Source organism: Melozone crissalis, unplaced genomic scaffold (assembly GCF_028551555.1).
Source record: "Melozone crissalis strain CALT ecotype California unplaced genomic scaffold, PUWL_Pcris_2 ptg000013l_1, whole genome shotgun sequence".
Lineage (NCBI taxonomy): Eukaryota > Metazoa > Chordata > Aves > Passeriformes > Passerellidae > Melozone > Melozone crissalis.
The window spans coordinates 58,825,773-58,840,928 of record NW_026535791.1 but is presented as its reverse complement, the minus strand read 5'-3'; the positions used below and the strand labels follow the sequence as shown (position 1 = coordinate 58,840,928).

Sequence of the window (15,156 nt, the reverse complement as noted above, 5' to 3'; positions counted from 1 at the left end):
TCCCTTAAAATTAAGACATACACCATACTTTGTAAAATGGCAGTACTATTATTCTACAATTTCTGAAGATGTTCTTGGTAGTTTAGTTCATGTACCAACCCCCTAGCAAGAGAGTAATTCTCATGACCTTAGTGTAAATTGAGAGCAAAGTTTGAGCCATGATTATGAGTAAGAGATATGATTGAAATCTAGAAAGAAGTTTACTGCATATCTCAGACTTGCTCCTTGTTGCTGTGAAAGGCAGAGTGTTCGAGATGACGCACAGAAGACTGCCAGAGTCATTTGGGTAATGAGATCAGGAAAACAGAGAAAAGCAATATTCTCTGTTCTTTGGAGGTACTCTGCCAGGTGCCATGCATAATCTATTAAAATGGAACAGATGCTACTAAAAGGCTTCCTTCCCTGCATCTTTTGTGTACAACTGTTGTAAAACTCTGAAGGGATTTTACATTGCTGGCTCACTCAGACTTTTTTTTTAAAGCTTTACAATTTAAATTAGTTAAAGTGTGTTTAGAGTCTAGTTTGCCTAAGCTATTTCTAGTCAAGGAATGTTGAATATGAATCCTGAATGAACTCAGGTAGCAGTGAATTAAAAGAAACTAGTCATCACTCAGGATGAGTGATGAGTGTTCTTCCACTCAGGAAGAAAAGAAAATGCAGTGAGATGAATAAGGTCTTGTTGTGTTTAACAAGTGTTAAATGTGACTTTGAGGTTTAAATTACAAGGAGTAATTGTAGCAACTATTAAAGCAACACATGGGCTTTTAATTTCTCTTTTGTTGTTTATTCAGGGAAGCTTTATGGTGATGAAATGTTTGTAGAGGAGCGACACAGGCATCGCTATGAGGTAAGCACTGTCCTTTGCATGGATCCACTCCTCTGTATGCAAACATCTGGGATAGGGTGCCTGAATACTTTCATAAAACTGACATTCAAGGAGACACACATGAGGTGGACTCCTGGAGTTACCTCTGAGGTACTTCAGAAGGGATCTGACTCCATCAGTGTCTCTAAAGGGCCTTGAACTATCAGATTTGTGCATGCTGTAACTGATTCAGACAATATTAACCTTCATTGAAAGGGAGGAGAATATGATGGTGGCAAACCTGCTCAAGTTTGGATATTAACTGAGTGGTTAAAACATCATCAAGGAAATGAGACAGCTCACTGCAAAGCTCCTCAGTTTGAAGGAAGAGCTGCATCACAGCTTTTGTCATAACCACTGAAATTCACTGTTCAAAGGGAGGTCAGTGGGCATCTGGTGGATCATTTAAAAAGGGGGAATTCAGGCTGCTTGGTTTCAGAAGAGCAGCAAGCAGAAGGGACCCCGGCTTTAATTTTTGAATATTTCATAGTAACTTTTAAAATTACTGGTTCATTTCTTTATTTAATAAACATGACAATTTTTACGAATTTATGCCAGAGTTGTTAAAACAAGAAAGCAAAAGTTCCCAACCCTTACCCAATTCTCTTCATTCTTGTATGCATGTAAAAACCATTACAATTACTGTTTGTTAGATCCAAAAATAAACAGAACTACCATTGTTATTGCTTTCAACGTTTCAGGTGAACCCAGAATTGACTCACTGCTTTGAAGAGAAAGGGTTGAAATTTGTTGGTCATGATACAGAAGGGAACAGGATGGAAATTATTGAACTGGAGAGTGAGTGTCTTACTTGTTTGTAATACTTATTGCATCTGTTAAAACTGTATGAACTGTAAACTATAGGTTGTTGAATGACATGTAGGCACAATATTTATCTGTCTTAACAGCCAAGATAATTTTGGGTGCTAACTGCTAACTCCACTTGTGTATTACAATTGGTGAAAATTCAGAGTGGGTTAGGAAAAGTCTTACACTTTGCAAAGGCTGTGCATGTATTTGATTATGTGGGACAAATGTGCTCCTTTTCCAAAAGGCCCTAAGTCTAGCTCAGGGGCATTTGGCTATGTAGAATCATTGAGTGATTTGGGAGATTATATTGTCCAACCTTCTGCTTCAGCACAGGGATACCTCCAATTATAGGTCAACTTCTCTAGAGTTGTATCAGTACAGTTTTGAGTACCTCCAAGTATGCTGTTGCTGGGACTTCAAACCACTCATGACTGTTCTCTGAATACAGAAGTCTGGCCATTTTTTTAACATACTTTGTGGTCTACCCATTGTCCACAGCTTCCAACTTAAAGGGTAGGAAACCATATGAAAAGCTTTGTTAAAGTCAGAATTAAGGAAAGCCAGTGCTCTCCCTGCATCCAAAGACAGATTCTTCTCAGGTTTGTTGTTCCAATCTTCCTGACCTTCATGTTCTGAACATCAGGAATTTTCTGTGGTTCCTTGGATCCTTCTTTTTGTCTTGAAGAAGAGCATGGTGACTGCCTTTTCCTACTCATCAGAGACTCCTGGCTTTTTATAGATTTTTATCTATATGCCAGTTTCACAGTGACATTGCCCTGCTCCCTAAGCACCCTCAAATGTTCTTGGTAAGGTCTCCATATATGTTTCATTTTTCCCAATTTGTGTTTCATTTATGGAATATGAATACATTCAGTATAGGCAAAGGATATAGCATTACTGGAGTGTATTACCTACAGAGTCTGTGAAATCTCCATCCAGACCTTCAAAACTTGACTAGACAAAGCTGTCAGCAGCCTGATTTAACTTTGAGTTTGTCCCTGCTTTGAGCATATTGTTCTGAATAGACATGCATAAATAGATACTGGAAACCAAAATACCATGAAAATAACATGATAAATGTAAACTTTGTGACTTTCCAATTGTGTCCTTCTCCTCCCACCCTTACATGTTGGTACAGGTTTATTATTCAGTTTTTATGAATCAGAGGATGATTTTTCTTTGGTTTGCCCTACTAACCTTCTGCCTCTGTTGTCAGTTGCCTTTTGTGGAAAGAAGTTTTCTGCTCCCTCACCCTTAAATTCACATGTGCTGCTCTGGCTTCTGGACACTAGTCTGAAATCTTTAATAAGTTTTTTTCCTAAAAGTTTTTCTACTATCTTCTTCCTACATTGTGTAATTTTCTTTGATGTCTATCTTGTAGATCACCCATATTTTGTGGGAGTTCAGTTCCACCCAGAATTTTCCTCAAGACCTATGAAACCTTCACCTCCATACCTTGGACTGTTGCTGGCAGCAACTGGGACACTGAATGCATACCTGCAGCGTGGATGTAAATTGTCTCCCAGGTAATCTTTGTTTTTTGCTTGCCTGCATTTGCCAGTCACATTTTTAGAGGGACTATCCCATCCTTCAATTCAGAAGCCCAGAAGATGAAAAGGAGTTCTTCATGTATTGATTTACTTGTGACTGTGTGCCTGTCATATACTTGGGTATAAAATAAGCTGTAAGCAGGAAGCACCGTTCCTCACTTCTTCCTTTTCAGAGGTTATTAGGGCTAAAGCCAGAACTCCACATTACAATCAGAAAAAAGTAAAAAAATTAATAAATTCAAATGAAGATAGGCAGCCTCCTGTGTTAACTTCCATCGACAGTAGCTTCATAGGGAAAGAGATTTGCTAGAGGATCAAGCAATGAAGTGAAATTCGTACCCAGTTGTACTTGAATGATGGTAACAACAACAAAGAAAGCACTGATTTTATTTTGAAGTAGCTAAATAATAAATACTATCTTTCAGAGACAGGCCTGAAATAAAACAGTTGGGATACCTTTAGACTTACAGAAGGATTTGGATCTAGGTCAGAACTGGATGGTTCAGCCAAAACTCTGTCCTTGGTCTCTTGGACACAGAGGCTTTGGTTTATTGAATGTACCAATATTTTTTTATCCAGGGTCAACTAATTCTTGTTTATTTCAATGATATTAAGAACAGTTAAAATTTCATTATAATAGCAATAATAAAGAAATCAGAGGGAAGCCTTGGGCACAGTAACAAAAAATTTTAAAAAATCATAAAATGACTGAATAATAACATTGAACAGATCCAACTCTGGCATTTTGGCTTTTCCTCTAAACAAGACACCAAACTCATTAATTCTGTGGGTTGGGCTTTTTTTTTTTCCCCCAAGTCTTGTGTTCTATTAAAATAAGATGTGTTTGTTAGGAGAGAAATAGCAATTTTATTCAAGTTTGAGTAGTAATGGGAAAACAGCCAAACCAGACCAGACCAATCTCTTTTGGTTCCCTACTCCTTTATGGGTATCAATTTTTATTTACTCTGCCGGGTTGTGGAGCGATTTGCATACAAAGAGAATGAATTTCTGATCTGCAAACCAGAGCTTGATTGAAACAATCCTTTTACCTTAGCCTGTTATTGTTAGAAGCAGTTATAATGTTAGCTACCTTTTAAAAGCTGTGCTGGTGGAATACACAGATCAAATTTTTGTGGTGCTTGGCAAGGCAGAGCATTCCATCACTGTGATCTTCAGCATTACCTCCTGGTGGGCACTCTGACTCACACTTCACAGGCCCCAATATCCTTTCTTACACTGCTTTATCCCATAAGTAACCCTATTTATTTCTCTGAGATAAAGAAAAATTACTTTTTTTTAATAAGTGATCTGCATGCATCCTGCTAATTTACATCCCTTAGTGTTATATGCTATCTAATCCTGACCTAAAGTTTCAGCCATTACTGAATTTGCCTCACTTAGACTTACTTGAATTAATCATTCAAAATGTATACCCAACTCTTTTTCTTCATGTTCATAGAATAAACTCCTACCAAATCTTAAACATTTAGCAAAGACAAAAATCCATACTCCAAAACTTATTTTATAAAATTGCAGATTTTGCTATTTACCTAGTTACACAGCAATCAAGCAATACTCCTGTGTCTTGAGAAAGGTCACTGGAATAGGAAGGCATTTGGAGGCTAAAAGAGGAAGATTTTGTGTGGAAGAATGTTCAGGAGGGAATTGCAGTTAGTTACAGCACACACACTCATATTAACCTACCCAGCTGCTGAGTGGAAAGATTTCCAGTGTAAACCTTTAAACCCCAGAATGCTGGTGATGTCATTGAGTTGTAAAGTTAAGACATGTCCTAGCAAGGCTGAAATAAATCTGAGGAGAGGATTTTCTGCACACCTCATCCAGCACCACCCACCTGTGTTTTAGTTGTGCTGTGGACTAGAGCAAAGTAAGCTGGCAGAGAATTTGTGGAGACCAGCAAGCTGAGCAGATTACCAAAGCAAAGCTACCATAAACACTAAAGAGAGAGTGAATGATGAAGTCCTGAGACAAAAGGAAATGGGTATTTCAGCATGAGAGTCTTAACAGGAAACTATTACTCCAGAACATTTAATAGCCCCATAATTAGGTTGTGATTTTAGAATATTTGACACCTGGACAGAAGCCCTAGCTTGTCAGCAAAGCTAATAATAACTTCAAGGATGCATTACTACTTCTGGGAGAGTGCCCTAAATAAATGAAAGTGAATAAACTGTCTCTTAAATTTTTGTAAGGCCTAATCTGGTACAGACATAGGCCCACATAGGCATGAGCATACCTAGTTTGAGACTGGAATGCATCCTCTGAGGAAAATTTAGTTCCTAGAAATGTCAGTGTATACACCAAGAGACAGCCAAGAACTGACCAAAGGATCAGAGTAGCTCAGTGATTAATTGTTACTTATTTACCTGAAGTACTAGTTGGGCTCCCAAGTTGCCTTTGTGGTTTCAGCCTCTTGTGCTTTATGGCATGAGTGCCCAACCATCAAAGCCCTGCGCTTCATTTCCTTGTGAATGGCTTTAGATCGTGACCTTTTCCAAACCTTTCCATGGAAATACTGAAGTCACCATTTCATATAGAAGTGAGGAATTTGGTGGGAGGCTGCCAGTTTACATTTTCATTTTCAAGGACAGAGAAAACCAAAACTACATGAGACTCAAAAGTGTACAATACCCACAGATATGCTGCTTTAAAAGAGAAAACAAAGGGTTTTAATAGGAAACTAGTGGATGAAGAGGGGAACTTCACATGTAATGTTGTTGGCTTTTACTGAGACTTAGGTAGTTTCATTTGAAAAAATTAATAAAAACTGATTTGTCTTTGGGAACAGTATAATATGAGTTGCAAAATCACTGGTGTACAATAAAGCCATGTTACTTGTTTTGTTTTGATGTGTTTTTTCCCCTTATCCAGTTTAGCATCAGCAGGCTTTATTTCTTCTTTGTCTACAGCCAGCACCTTTATTAATGGCCTGCAAGAGTAAGCCCGAATGCATTAATTATATTTGCAAATAATGTCATTTGAATAAGAGATGAAAGTGCTATTCAGAACAAAGAAGTAACAAAAAATATGTAGGGAATTTAGTAATCTCTGTTGAGTATAATGATATCTTTGGAGGAAGAAGATAAGAAGCTAAAGATAAATAAACACAAATATCCAGTACAAGGGAGGAAATGTAGGAAATGAGAGGTGTTCCTAGGTGAGTAAGTGTAGGCAACACTGACTACTGCCAAAACAAAGCTTTCCAAAGCATTAGTGAATATGCTAATGTGAATCGCCAATCCAATGCCATCTAGTCACAGAGTACTCTTGAGTTCTAGGAAAAACATTAATCAAAGATGACCTATGAGCTGTGTTCAGAGACAAAGAACAAAAGTGGCCAGAGAACCGAAGGAATGGTGCATTAAATGAAACACCAAAAACCTCAGAAAGTTTGCCCATATGGTGCTTGCTGCATTAGCATGGTCCAGCTCTCTCTCAGACCAGCTGTGGAGGAAAGCACCCATGAACAGGACAGAAACCAGCCTGTGTGACCTGTTCTGGTGCCTGATGTCCCCTGTACGTTGTCCCCAGTCGAGAACACGTTTGGCACACCATCATGCTTCTGCCATTGGCTGAATCCAGACATGTGATTTGATGGAAATGGGATTTGAAGATTGTCAGGAGAGCAGCAAGAGAGGGGCTACTCCACAAAAGATGGCACTCCAGGAGCCAGAGGTGGGAGCTGTCCTGGTGAGGATGGTGTCCTCAGTCAGTACCACAGTTGCCACAGAAGACAAGTGCTCTGGCTCCAGTGACCTTCCAGTGATGCAGGTCCCAAGTGGGGATGGTTGGGACAGCAAAGACCCTGTTACCCTCAGAGCTCTTACGGAAAACTACAGAGAAGTTTTAAAGAAAATCCTTTCTTAACCATACTGGCACTTAGTAATGGCTAGTTATGTCAGTTAACTTTGTCATTAAATGTTAGATGTTTACAGTGAAAACCCTTCTGAACTAGAGACCTCAAGTCTTTTTCTGCAGTTGTTCAGTGAAAATGCACTTTAAGGAACCAAATAGCTCATTATAGCAGTTCTGTGGGTCAGTTCTGCATTACACACTGCCAGAGCCTGTTTCTCTCCAGTGATTGTAAGGAGCTGCTGCTGCCTGTCCCAGATGAAGATTTTATCCAAGGTCCAGTTATGTGAGGGCAGGGGGCTCACAGTTTTGGGTTTGTGCTGAGGGATTCCCAAATGAAATGATGTTTTATGGAGGCATAGGGTTGTATCATGATGACCATCATTTTAAAGGATAATCATGATTTTAAATGCTAGATAAATTTTTTATGACCATAAATGATATCTGTGATTTTTATGACCATATAATAATCATAAAAATATGTACCAAGAATATGGGTGACTGCAATTATAACCATTGCACCATCAAATATGCATTTATTCAAAATAATGTTTTAATGACATAATAATTTTAATAATTCAGATTTTTTGGGGGAAATTAATTATTATAATTTGCAGATTTCATTTTGCTGAGTCCTCAAAAGCTAAACACTTAAACAACTGCAGTCTGTACTAAATTTATCTGTACTTCATGTATCTTTAATTTGCACTGAGGAAGAAATGCACTTAGCTTGGCACCTTGCAGGGTATAGCATTACTGTAGTAATTATTTTAATTCCTTATGTTTCTGGAAAAGGAGCTTTTTGTCAATTGTACATTAAAAATTAATGAAAGAAAAGCTTCCCTGAAACTGCTGCTTTGTTTCTAAAGAATATTGATCTGGATTTTCCAAGTGAAAAACAGAATGTTTACAGAGTACCCATTCTACAGGAGTGAAGTGACCAAAATACTTCATCTGAAGTGACTGACTAGATCCAGTGACACTTCTTTGAGTTTTGTTATGTTTTTTTTCCCTTGGCCACCACTTTATACTCGAGAACCCACAAAAACAAACAAACAAAACAAAAAACCAACCAAACAAAACCTGTTGGGGTTAGATCTTAGATCTGGTGGCCTCAGATCTGCTCAGTACCTCCTTGTTGGAGTCCACTGTTGTAAGAATTGTTACAAATAAGATGAAGATAATTACCAATAGAACACAGACTAAGAGAAAACTTGCTGAAGCAAATGTAAGCATATATTTTCAGTGGTTGGCTCAGTGTGAAAAAGAATTTCATTAAAGAAAGCTGGGCTTATTTGGTTTCTCACCACCACCACTTTCACAGCCACTAGATTTAACTAAGGTTACTGAATATTACCAGCTGTGAGCATGAAGCATCCATTAGGGTTTTGTGTTTAGTATCTGTACAACTCATTGTAATTTGGAACAAAGTACACATTTATTCCAAAGAGAAAAGATGGCTTGCTTCTGGTTAATGCCACCTAAATCTGAATTTTTCCTTCAGATTACACGTGATACTAATGTTTGAAATCAGAGTAAATCTCAGAAACCTGACACTAGTGCTGGTTTGAAGCTGTAACACACAGGTGTAGATATGCCAAGTTTCAGGAGTTCCTGTTTGCTTTCAAGTCCACTGGCAGCCTAACTCTTGAAGTTCAGGTTTCCTTGGGGCCCAAGTTGTTATTTTTAAGATGATGCCACAGGTTCTGGGTATGCTTAGACAAATCATTCAAGCAGCTGAACCTGAGAGGCTGACAGCTACCTGAGTCTGAAACCCAAGGCCTGATCCTTACCTGGGTATTTCCCCTGCCTTTCTTGCCCTGTGACCTGCTTGTGAGACATCAAACTGACTTTCACCCCATAGAGCAGCCCTAAAGTAGGGGAGACTGTGAAGTGCTACTGCAGAAGTCAAGAATGTAATGATGTCAGCCCTTCTCTGGGATTTGGTGTCAAATCCTGTACTGAAATTGGGCAGTGTGGGAACAGGAACAGGATTGTCATCATCTGAGTTAAGTGTTTTAGCCTCTGCTCTAGCAGCCAGGTGAGCCTCAGCTTTGGGAAACTGAAAACAGGCTTAAGAAGTTTGGGTGGTAAGTCAGTGAAACCACAGAAGCATCCACTTCTGTGGGTAAATCCCTCTAAAACCTGTGTCACTGAGTGGGGGAGGACCTATGAGGAGAGTGCTGGGTGGAGATCAGCACCTGACTGCCTCCAAGAGATGAAGCTGGGCAGTTGTCCACTCACCCCATTGGTTGGTGAGCACTTCTACTTAAGCATCCCATACTGTGTTGTTTACAGAGCTCTGGCATGGTTTTGGGCTGGGATTGCCACTGGCTAGCAGAGATAATTAAAAAAATAGAATTCTCTGAAAACTTGGGTCTTAAATCATGGCTGTCATAAGATTGTGCAGTTCTCTACAATCAGTTTTACTCTCTGCTCTGTGGACAGTATTTGCTATTTTGCTGTGATGTGAAAATGCAAAACTGTTTTAATAATACTGAATTTTTTTCCATGTTTCCATGGGTACTTTCAGAAAAAAGTAAGTACAATGTTGGTGATGTTGTGTTTGTCTGTGTGCATCTGGCATGCTTGATCGTACTGTTAACAACACTTTCCTCACTTGAACTGTGTAATTGATCACCAGCTGATGAAATGATCCAATTGAACGTTTCACACTAGCCTGATGTGACACACCCTTTATAAGAACACATCAGCAGTGTGTGTGTCACACAGACCAGGGCAGAATGCTGTAGACAAAGTCTTAATGTCAGGACAGCCAGAATATCTATGCTGTTTTACACAGATTTGGTACAGTGACCTGCTGTAACTGTGGGAAACTTTCCTAACAGAGGTAGAAATTAAATGAGGTGACTCTTGGTGCCATTCCTCCTGTCCCACCCTGTTTAGGTGTCTGTTTTTTTACCTATTCTTTCTTTAGTTTTCCTTTTCTCTCAAAGAAGAGAGGGTGACATTCAGGCTATAAAGCAGTGCTCAGTAGCAAGCAGCAGAGTAGCTGAGCGCAGTTTGTTCACTGTTCCCCAGTGCAGCCTCATCAGAGACTGTGGGGCTGCATGGCTCCCTTGCAGCAGTGCCCAGCAGGCAGTCACTGATTAGGCAGTCACTGATAAGGCTCTGTCTGACTGGGCTATGTGCTCCATGTCTCAGTAGGAGATCATGCCCAGAGATGGGGAACACAACATGAGTGGGGTCCTGTTGTCTGGAGGATGAAGGGGTGTGTGGTAAAGGGGAGGTGTCACAGGACAGCTGTGCAGTCAGTGCCTGGCACAGAGTTGGCACCCAAGGCTGTCATGATCCCACACAAGTGGGGTCTGAGATCCCCCCTGTGCTGTGCTAACCATGGCCTGGGCTCTGGAGGGTCACAGGGCTGATCACAATTATTGCTGCTCAAATGTACCTAATCTGTTCCCTGGGCTGCCTTTGCTGGCTTCTCATCTGGGAAAATTAAAATATCTGGAAAACAGACTGTGGAATGAAGTGTAGTAGGGAGGGGTTGAGGCTGGAGGCACTTCTGAGGTGCACTTAAATTTAAGATAAGCTTGGAGACCCAATAGACACTAACTGAAAATGTGGTTTGTGGGCACTTCTTTCTCTCAGTCACTGTGATGATTCCTGTTCTTCACTGTTTCCTTGTTCTTACCACTTATAAAACAATCACTTGCATGGCAATTTGGTCTCTGGAAACCAGTCTGCTTCTCTCAGGATACAACAAAAGGGGATAAAACTTCTAGAAAAACTGTCAGGATATTGCTTGGTGCAATGAAAATTGTGTTCTTACTAAAAGAGCAAGAACTATAATTTAAGTGTAGAATTGTGAGCTAATAAAGTTGTCTTAACTTTTGATTGTCTTAACTTAATGATTTTCTTTACCATAAGGGAGAAATTCCTTTTATTTTAGTTCTGAATACCTGTTATTATCTATCATGTTAACCATGATCTTAGACACACAGCAACAGCAAAATGCAGAATGAATGTACAGGAGTCAAGCAAAAATAAATTTAATGTACTGTTTATCAGGTAGAGCATTATTTTGCATCAAGTCTTAAACTCCAGACTTCAGCCCATTCCCTTGGAGGAAGGTGTTCTAAAATACCATGTTTTTAGCATGAGCCTAAAGAAGTTTTCTGGAAATGGGTTGCATTTGAGGAAAGTGTTGATCTTATGCATCATGGGTTGGAGGGCTTGAAATGAAATATTTGGTTTAGATCTTTCTGAATTCTTATTGATTCCAACAGTGACAGCTACAGTGACCTAAGTGATGACAGCTCTCCAGAAAAAGAGTTTCCTTATTCTGACACAAGCTGAAATTATTATATGTGAGCACCAAAATGGATGATGCTATTGAGGTAAACTGAAATGTTTTGATATTGCTTTATGACACTGACTTATTTTAGACTTAAAACAGGAAATAAAGTTAACTTAATTCTCCGATTTGTGTCAAGTCCCATCTGAGAGCTTATGTCTTCTTTCTTGTCTGTAGCATTTAATTGTCTTCCTCATCTGCTGCTTAACTCTCAAATTGAGATGTTAAAGTCTGCTAAGTATTTTGGGTACATCTTTTATGTAGGATGCTGTACAAAACCAAGTTGTGTAAGTGTTTGAAGATATATTAAAAATGCATTTTTAAAATTATATTTCATTTTTTCGTGTCTTCAGTTTACAATTTAGAATCACTTCAATTACATTGTGTAGACATTATTTTTTATTTTGCCTTAATATTCACCTGTAATTGCATTGATGCATTGATACAACAAAGACATCCCAACATAAATACTTGTACTCAATCTGCAGAGTGATAGAGATACAAACTGGTTTTATGAAATTGTGGCTTTGTTTGCCATAGCTTTTGCCAGAGTGATGTTGGATTGGTTGTTTATTCACCTGTAAACGTGGTAGTCATAGATTTCCTTTTGGTTGGAGGTTTCATTTCCTGTGAGACACCTGATCTCTGCAGGATCTGGGCTTGAAACTTGGTCTTACTTTATTTTTCCTATGCAGATTCATCAGAGCTGGGGCTGGTATGAGTCTCCCATTCAGCTTTTCAGTATTTCTGAGCACTTTTGTGAGGAGGGCACAACTTTCCCCTCTGAACATGTCTCACACGGTGTTGGCACTGAGCAGCTGTGCTGAGCAGACAATTGAGGCTACATATGAACAGCATTTCTGCCTGATGGTTCCTGATCCAAGTAGTGGCATGAGATACTAGAAATTGGAGTTCAGTCCTTAGATGCATGGGTTTCTTCTGTGATTTTCAATTGAATTCTTTTTTGCTCTCCTGTACTACATGTTAAAGATAATGATCCATCCCCAAATTATGAGAGCAAAGAACAGAATGTTAGGAGATTAAATGACCTGGCACATGTACATACAGTACTGATGCCTGCCCTAAAATAACCAAAAAATAAGTAGACAAGACATTCCTTTTCACTCCTGCCTCGATCCTTCCCACCTCCAAACATCACAATGGTTCTGTTTCTTGAGCCAACACAAGGTACAGGGCAGTGCCTCTGGAAAAGCCCTTGCTTTCCTCAATGGAATTTATGGATGGTAGTTCTCTGTTTAGTGTTGCAGGTGACTTGTTCAGTGCTTGGATGAATGCACTTTTGTGATGCTTTTAAGTGGTTATCAGTAGCCAAGCTGATTTTGTTTGGACTTGTCACTAGTGGATAACAATTTTTATTCAACAGAATTACTGTAGAAAAGATTAAATAACTAAATCCAGATATCAAAAAATAAGAAAAGCATTGTCTTTTTTTTTTTTTTATCTCATGGTTAATTCTACCCATTAATCAGAGCTGGATACACATGTAGATTATATTCAACTTTGTGGTTTCACTTTAGATAAAATGCATCTACTCATAGAATTTACATAGGACTACTTTGAAATGAGTCAACACATTTGAGTGAAAATTACATAAGCATGAAATAAACTGAGTTAAAGATTAAATATTTTTAATAATTGTTATTTTAAAATTTATTCTTCCTTTCTCTCCCTCTTTTTATGTTACAGAAAACTTGGGAACAGGACAATATTGAATAGAAGAAAGTAGAAGAGTAAGCTGCTTGCAGTTCTCATACTGTTTCTTCCTCTGCTATGTTCAATAATTCTCATTACAGATGACAGTTTTACGGTTCTGTAGCAAAAACTGTTCTGTATAAATGCTGCTTCAAAAGTTACCAAATGATTGTGCACCTTAGCTGTTAATCATTGTTATCTTGTCCTATATTTCAGAGTGATCTCAGGTGAATATGTATCAATTCACTAGTTCACAGCTTTCTTGATTTGAAGAAAGATTTGACTGGTTTCAGTTTGCCTTGGAACAGGAAGAATAAATGCATTAGCTCTTGGGAATGAGGAGGGCCATGCACTAAAGCATTTAAGAGAAAATTGTCTTTCTCTTGAGCAGTAGAAAACCATTTCAGGTTTTTTTCCTATTAAGTTTGTATATATATATTTTTATTACTTTTTTTGCTGTTCAGTTTTGCTGTACAAATGAAAAATGGTTGCTGTACCTCAGCTCTATGTGATTATAGTAATTAATGTTGGATACAAGTTTTTTCACTTTGCTTTTATAAGCAATTTGATTTCACATAAATTCATTTTCTCTATTTCTCCTGGAAGTCTGATAATGCTGAACATAAGTCTGACCTACAAAATTACAGAAGTGATACTAGAAGGTGGTTTCATATTTGTATTTTGTAAGAGAGAAAGTAAATACGTTAATATATTAAACTCCAGTTTTAACACTATTATGAAAGTTGTAGAAAAACCAGTCATAAACCTGGGGTGTTATCTGGGTTCCAGCTCTGCCACACTCAATTAGTTGTAGTAAATAAGTATGAAGCAAATTAAGTAAGGTTCACCCTTGTTTTCCTGTATCCTGTGACCACTCCATCATCATAGCACTTATTCCCAAATAGAATGGAATGATGTGTTTTAATTTAGAAATCACAAGTTATTTCACTGCATCACAGCTCAGGCAGCCCTGCAAGGCCAGGGCTGGAGCCTGAACCACTGGGACAGCAGAGGAAGATGAGAGATGCTGCTCTGGGTGTAAGGCAGCATTAAAGTGTAAGGGGTGTAAGCATCCTATTAGCATTGGGGCATCATCAAACCTGTCACAGAAGGTGAATCTGAGCTATGTAACTGATGGGCTCCAGGTGCTTGGGGCACACTTTCCTATAAAGAAAAATTCTGAATTTTGAGAGTTGCATTTCATTGTGGTTTTGGGCAAAATGTCTGCTTTAATTCATCAGAAGTCAATATCTGCACAAAAATAAGTAGCACCATGTTCCTTATTACAGCTTTGTAAAACAGCAAGTTTGAGGGCTGTGCATTGCTCTAGAAAATCTCAGGTTACACAGTAAATTTGTCTTTTCACTAAAAGAAGCTTTAATGGTAATGAAACATAAAATGTATTTTTATGGCTGCACTTTCCTAAAGTAGTTTGTGAATATGTGCCTTAGAAATGCTGACAGCAGAATTGGTGTCACTGTAGGTCTTCCCCAATGAGACACTGGCCACTGCTTTGTGAAAAGTGAAGAATTTCCTAAGATTGTCTGTAATTTGCAAATGTATTTTCAAAACATTTTCAATAAATTGTGTTATTTGGAAGTGTTTGGGTACTGCTAAAGAATCATGGTGCCAATGTGATGTGAACTGTGGTGTTAAAGAAAGAATTCATCATTTAATGAAGCTGTGCTTGTTTGTAAGGAAGGGGAGCAGCATGCAGGGTAGGTATTGCACTTCACTGACTCTGTGGACAGACCTGGATCTTACTGAGTGTCTGCAGTCCAGTGCTGCATCTCAGCAGTGTGGGTTCCTGTTTCACTGTCAGCTTTACAGGTGAGCTCCTTTAGCACCTGCCTAACATATTTAATGTGTACCCCAAAGCTAGGATTGTTTCCCATTATGTAACTGCTTGGAGACAGAACCTGCACGTGCAAGTGGGTAATGCCTGCAGAGTTTGGATCTAGTGAGGAGGATTTGCTTGACCAAACAGACAGTTCCTCATCAGGGAGCTCTTGTGGGAGGGTGGG

The 15,156-nt window shown here is 38.8% G+C and overlaps 1 protein-coding gene across 1 annotated transcript in view; it reads left to right on the top strand.

Annotated features, from left to right (window-relative positions):
- The window catches only part of CTPS2 (CTP synthase 2), a 58,858-nt gene extending 44,178 nt beyond the window's left edge, over positions 1-14,680 (top strand). Inside the window, exons 15-19 of the mRNA XM_054271661.1 lie at positions 792-847; positions 1,567-1,663; positions 3,057-3,201; positions 11,352-11,462; positions 13,127-14,680. Of these exons, the coding sequence (XP_054127636.1) occupies positions 792-847; positions 1,567-1,663; positions 3,057-3,201; positions 11,352-11,421 (368 nt within the window). The 3' untranslated portion in view covers positions 11,422-11,462; positions 13,127-14,680. The remainder of the gene's footprint in view (positions 1-791; positions 848-1,566; positions 1,664-3,056; positions 3,202-11,351; positions 11,463-13,126) is intronic.
- The last annotated feature ends 476 nt before the right edge of the window (positions 14,681-15,156 follow it).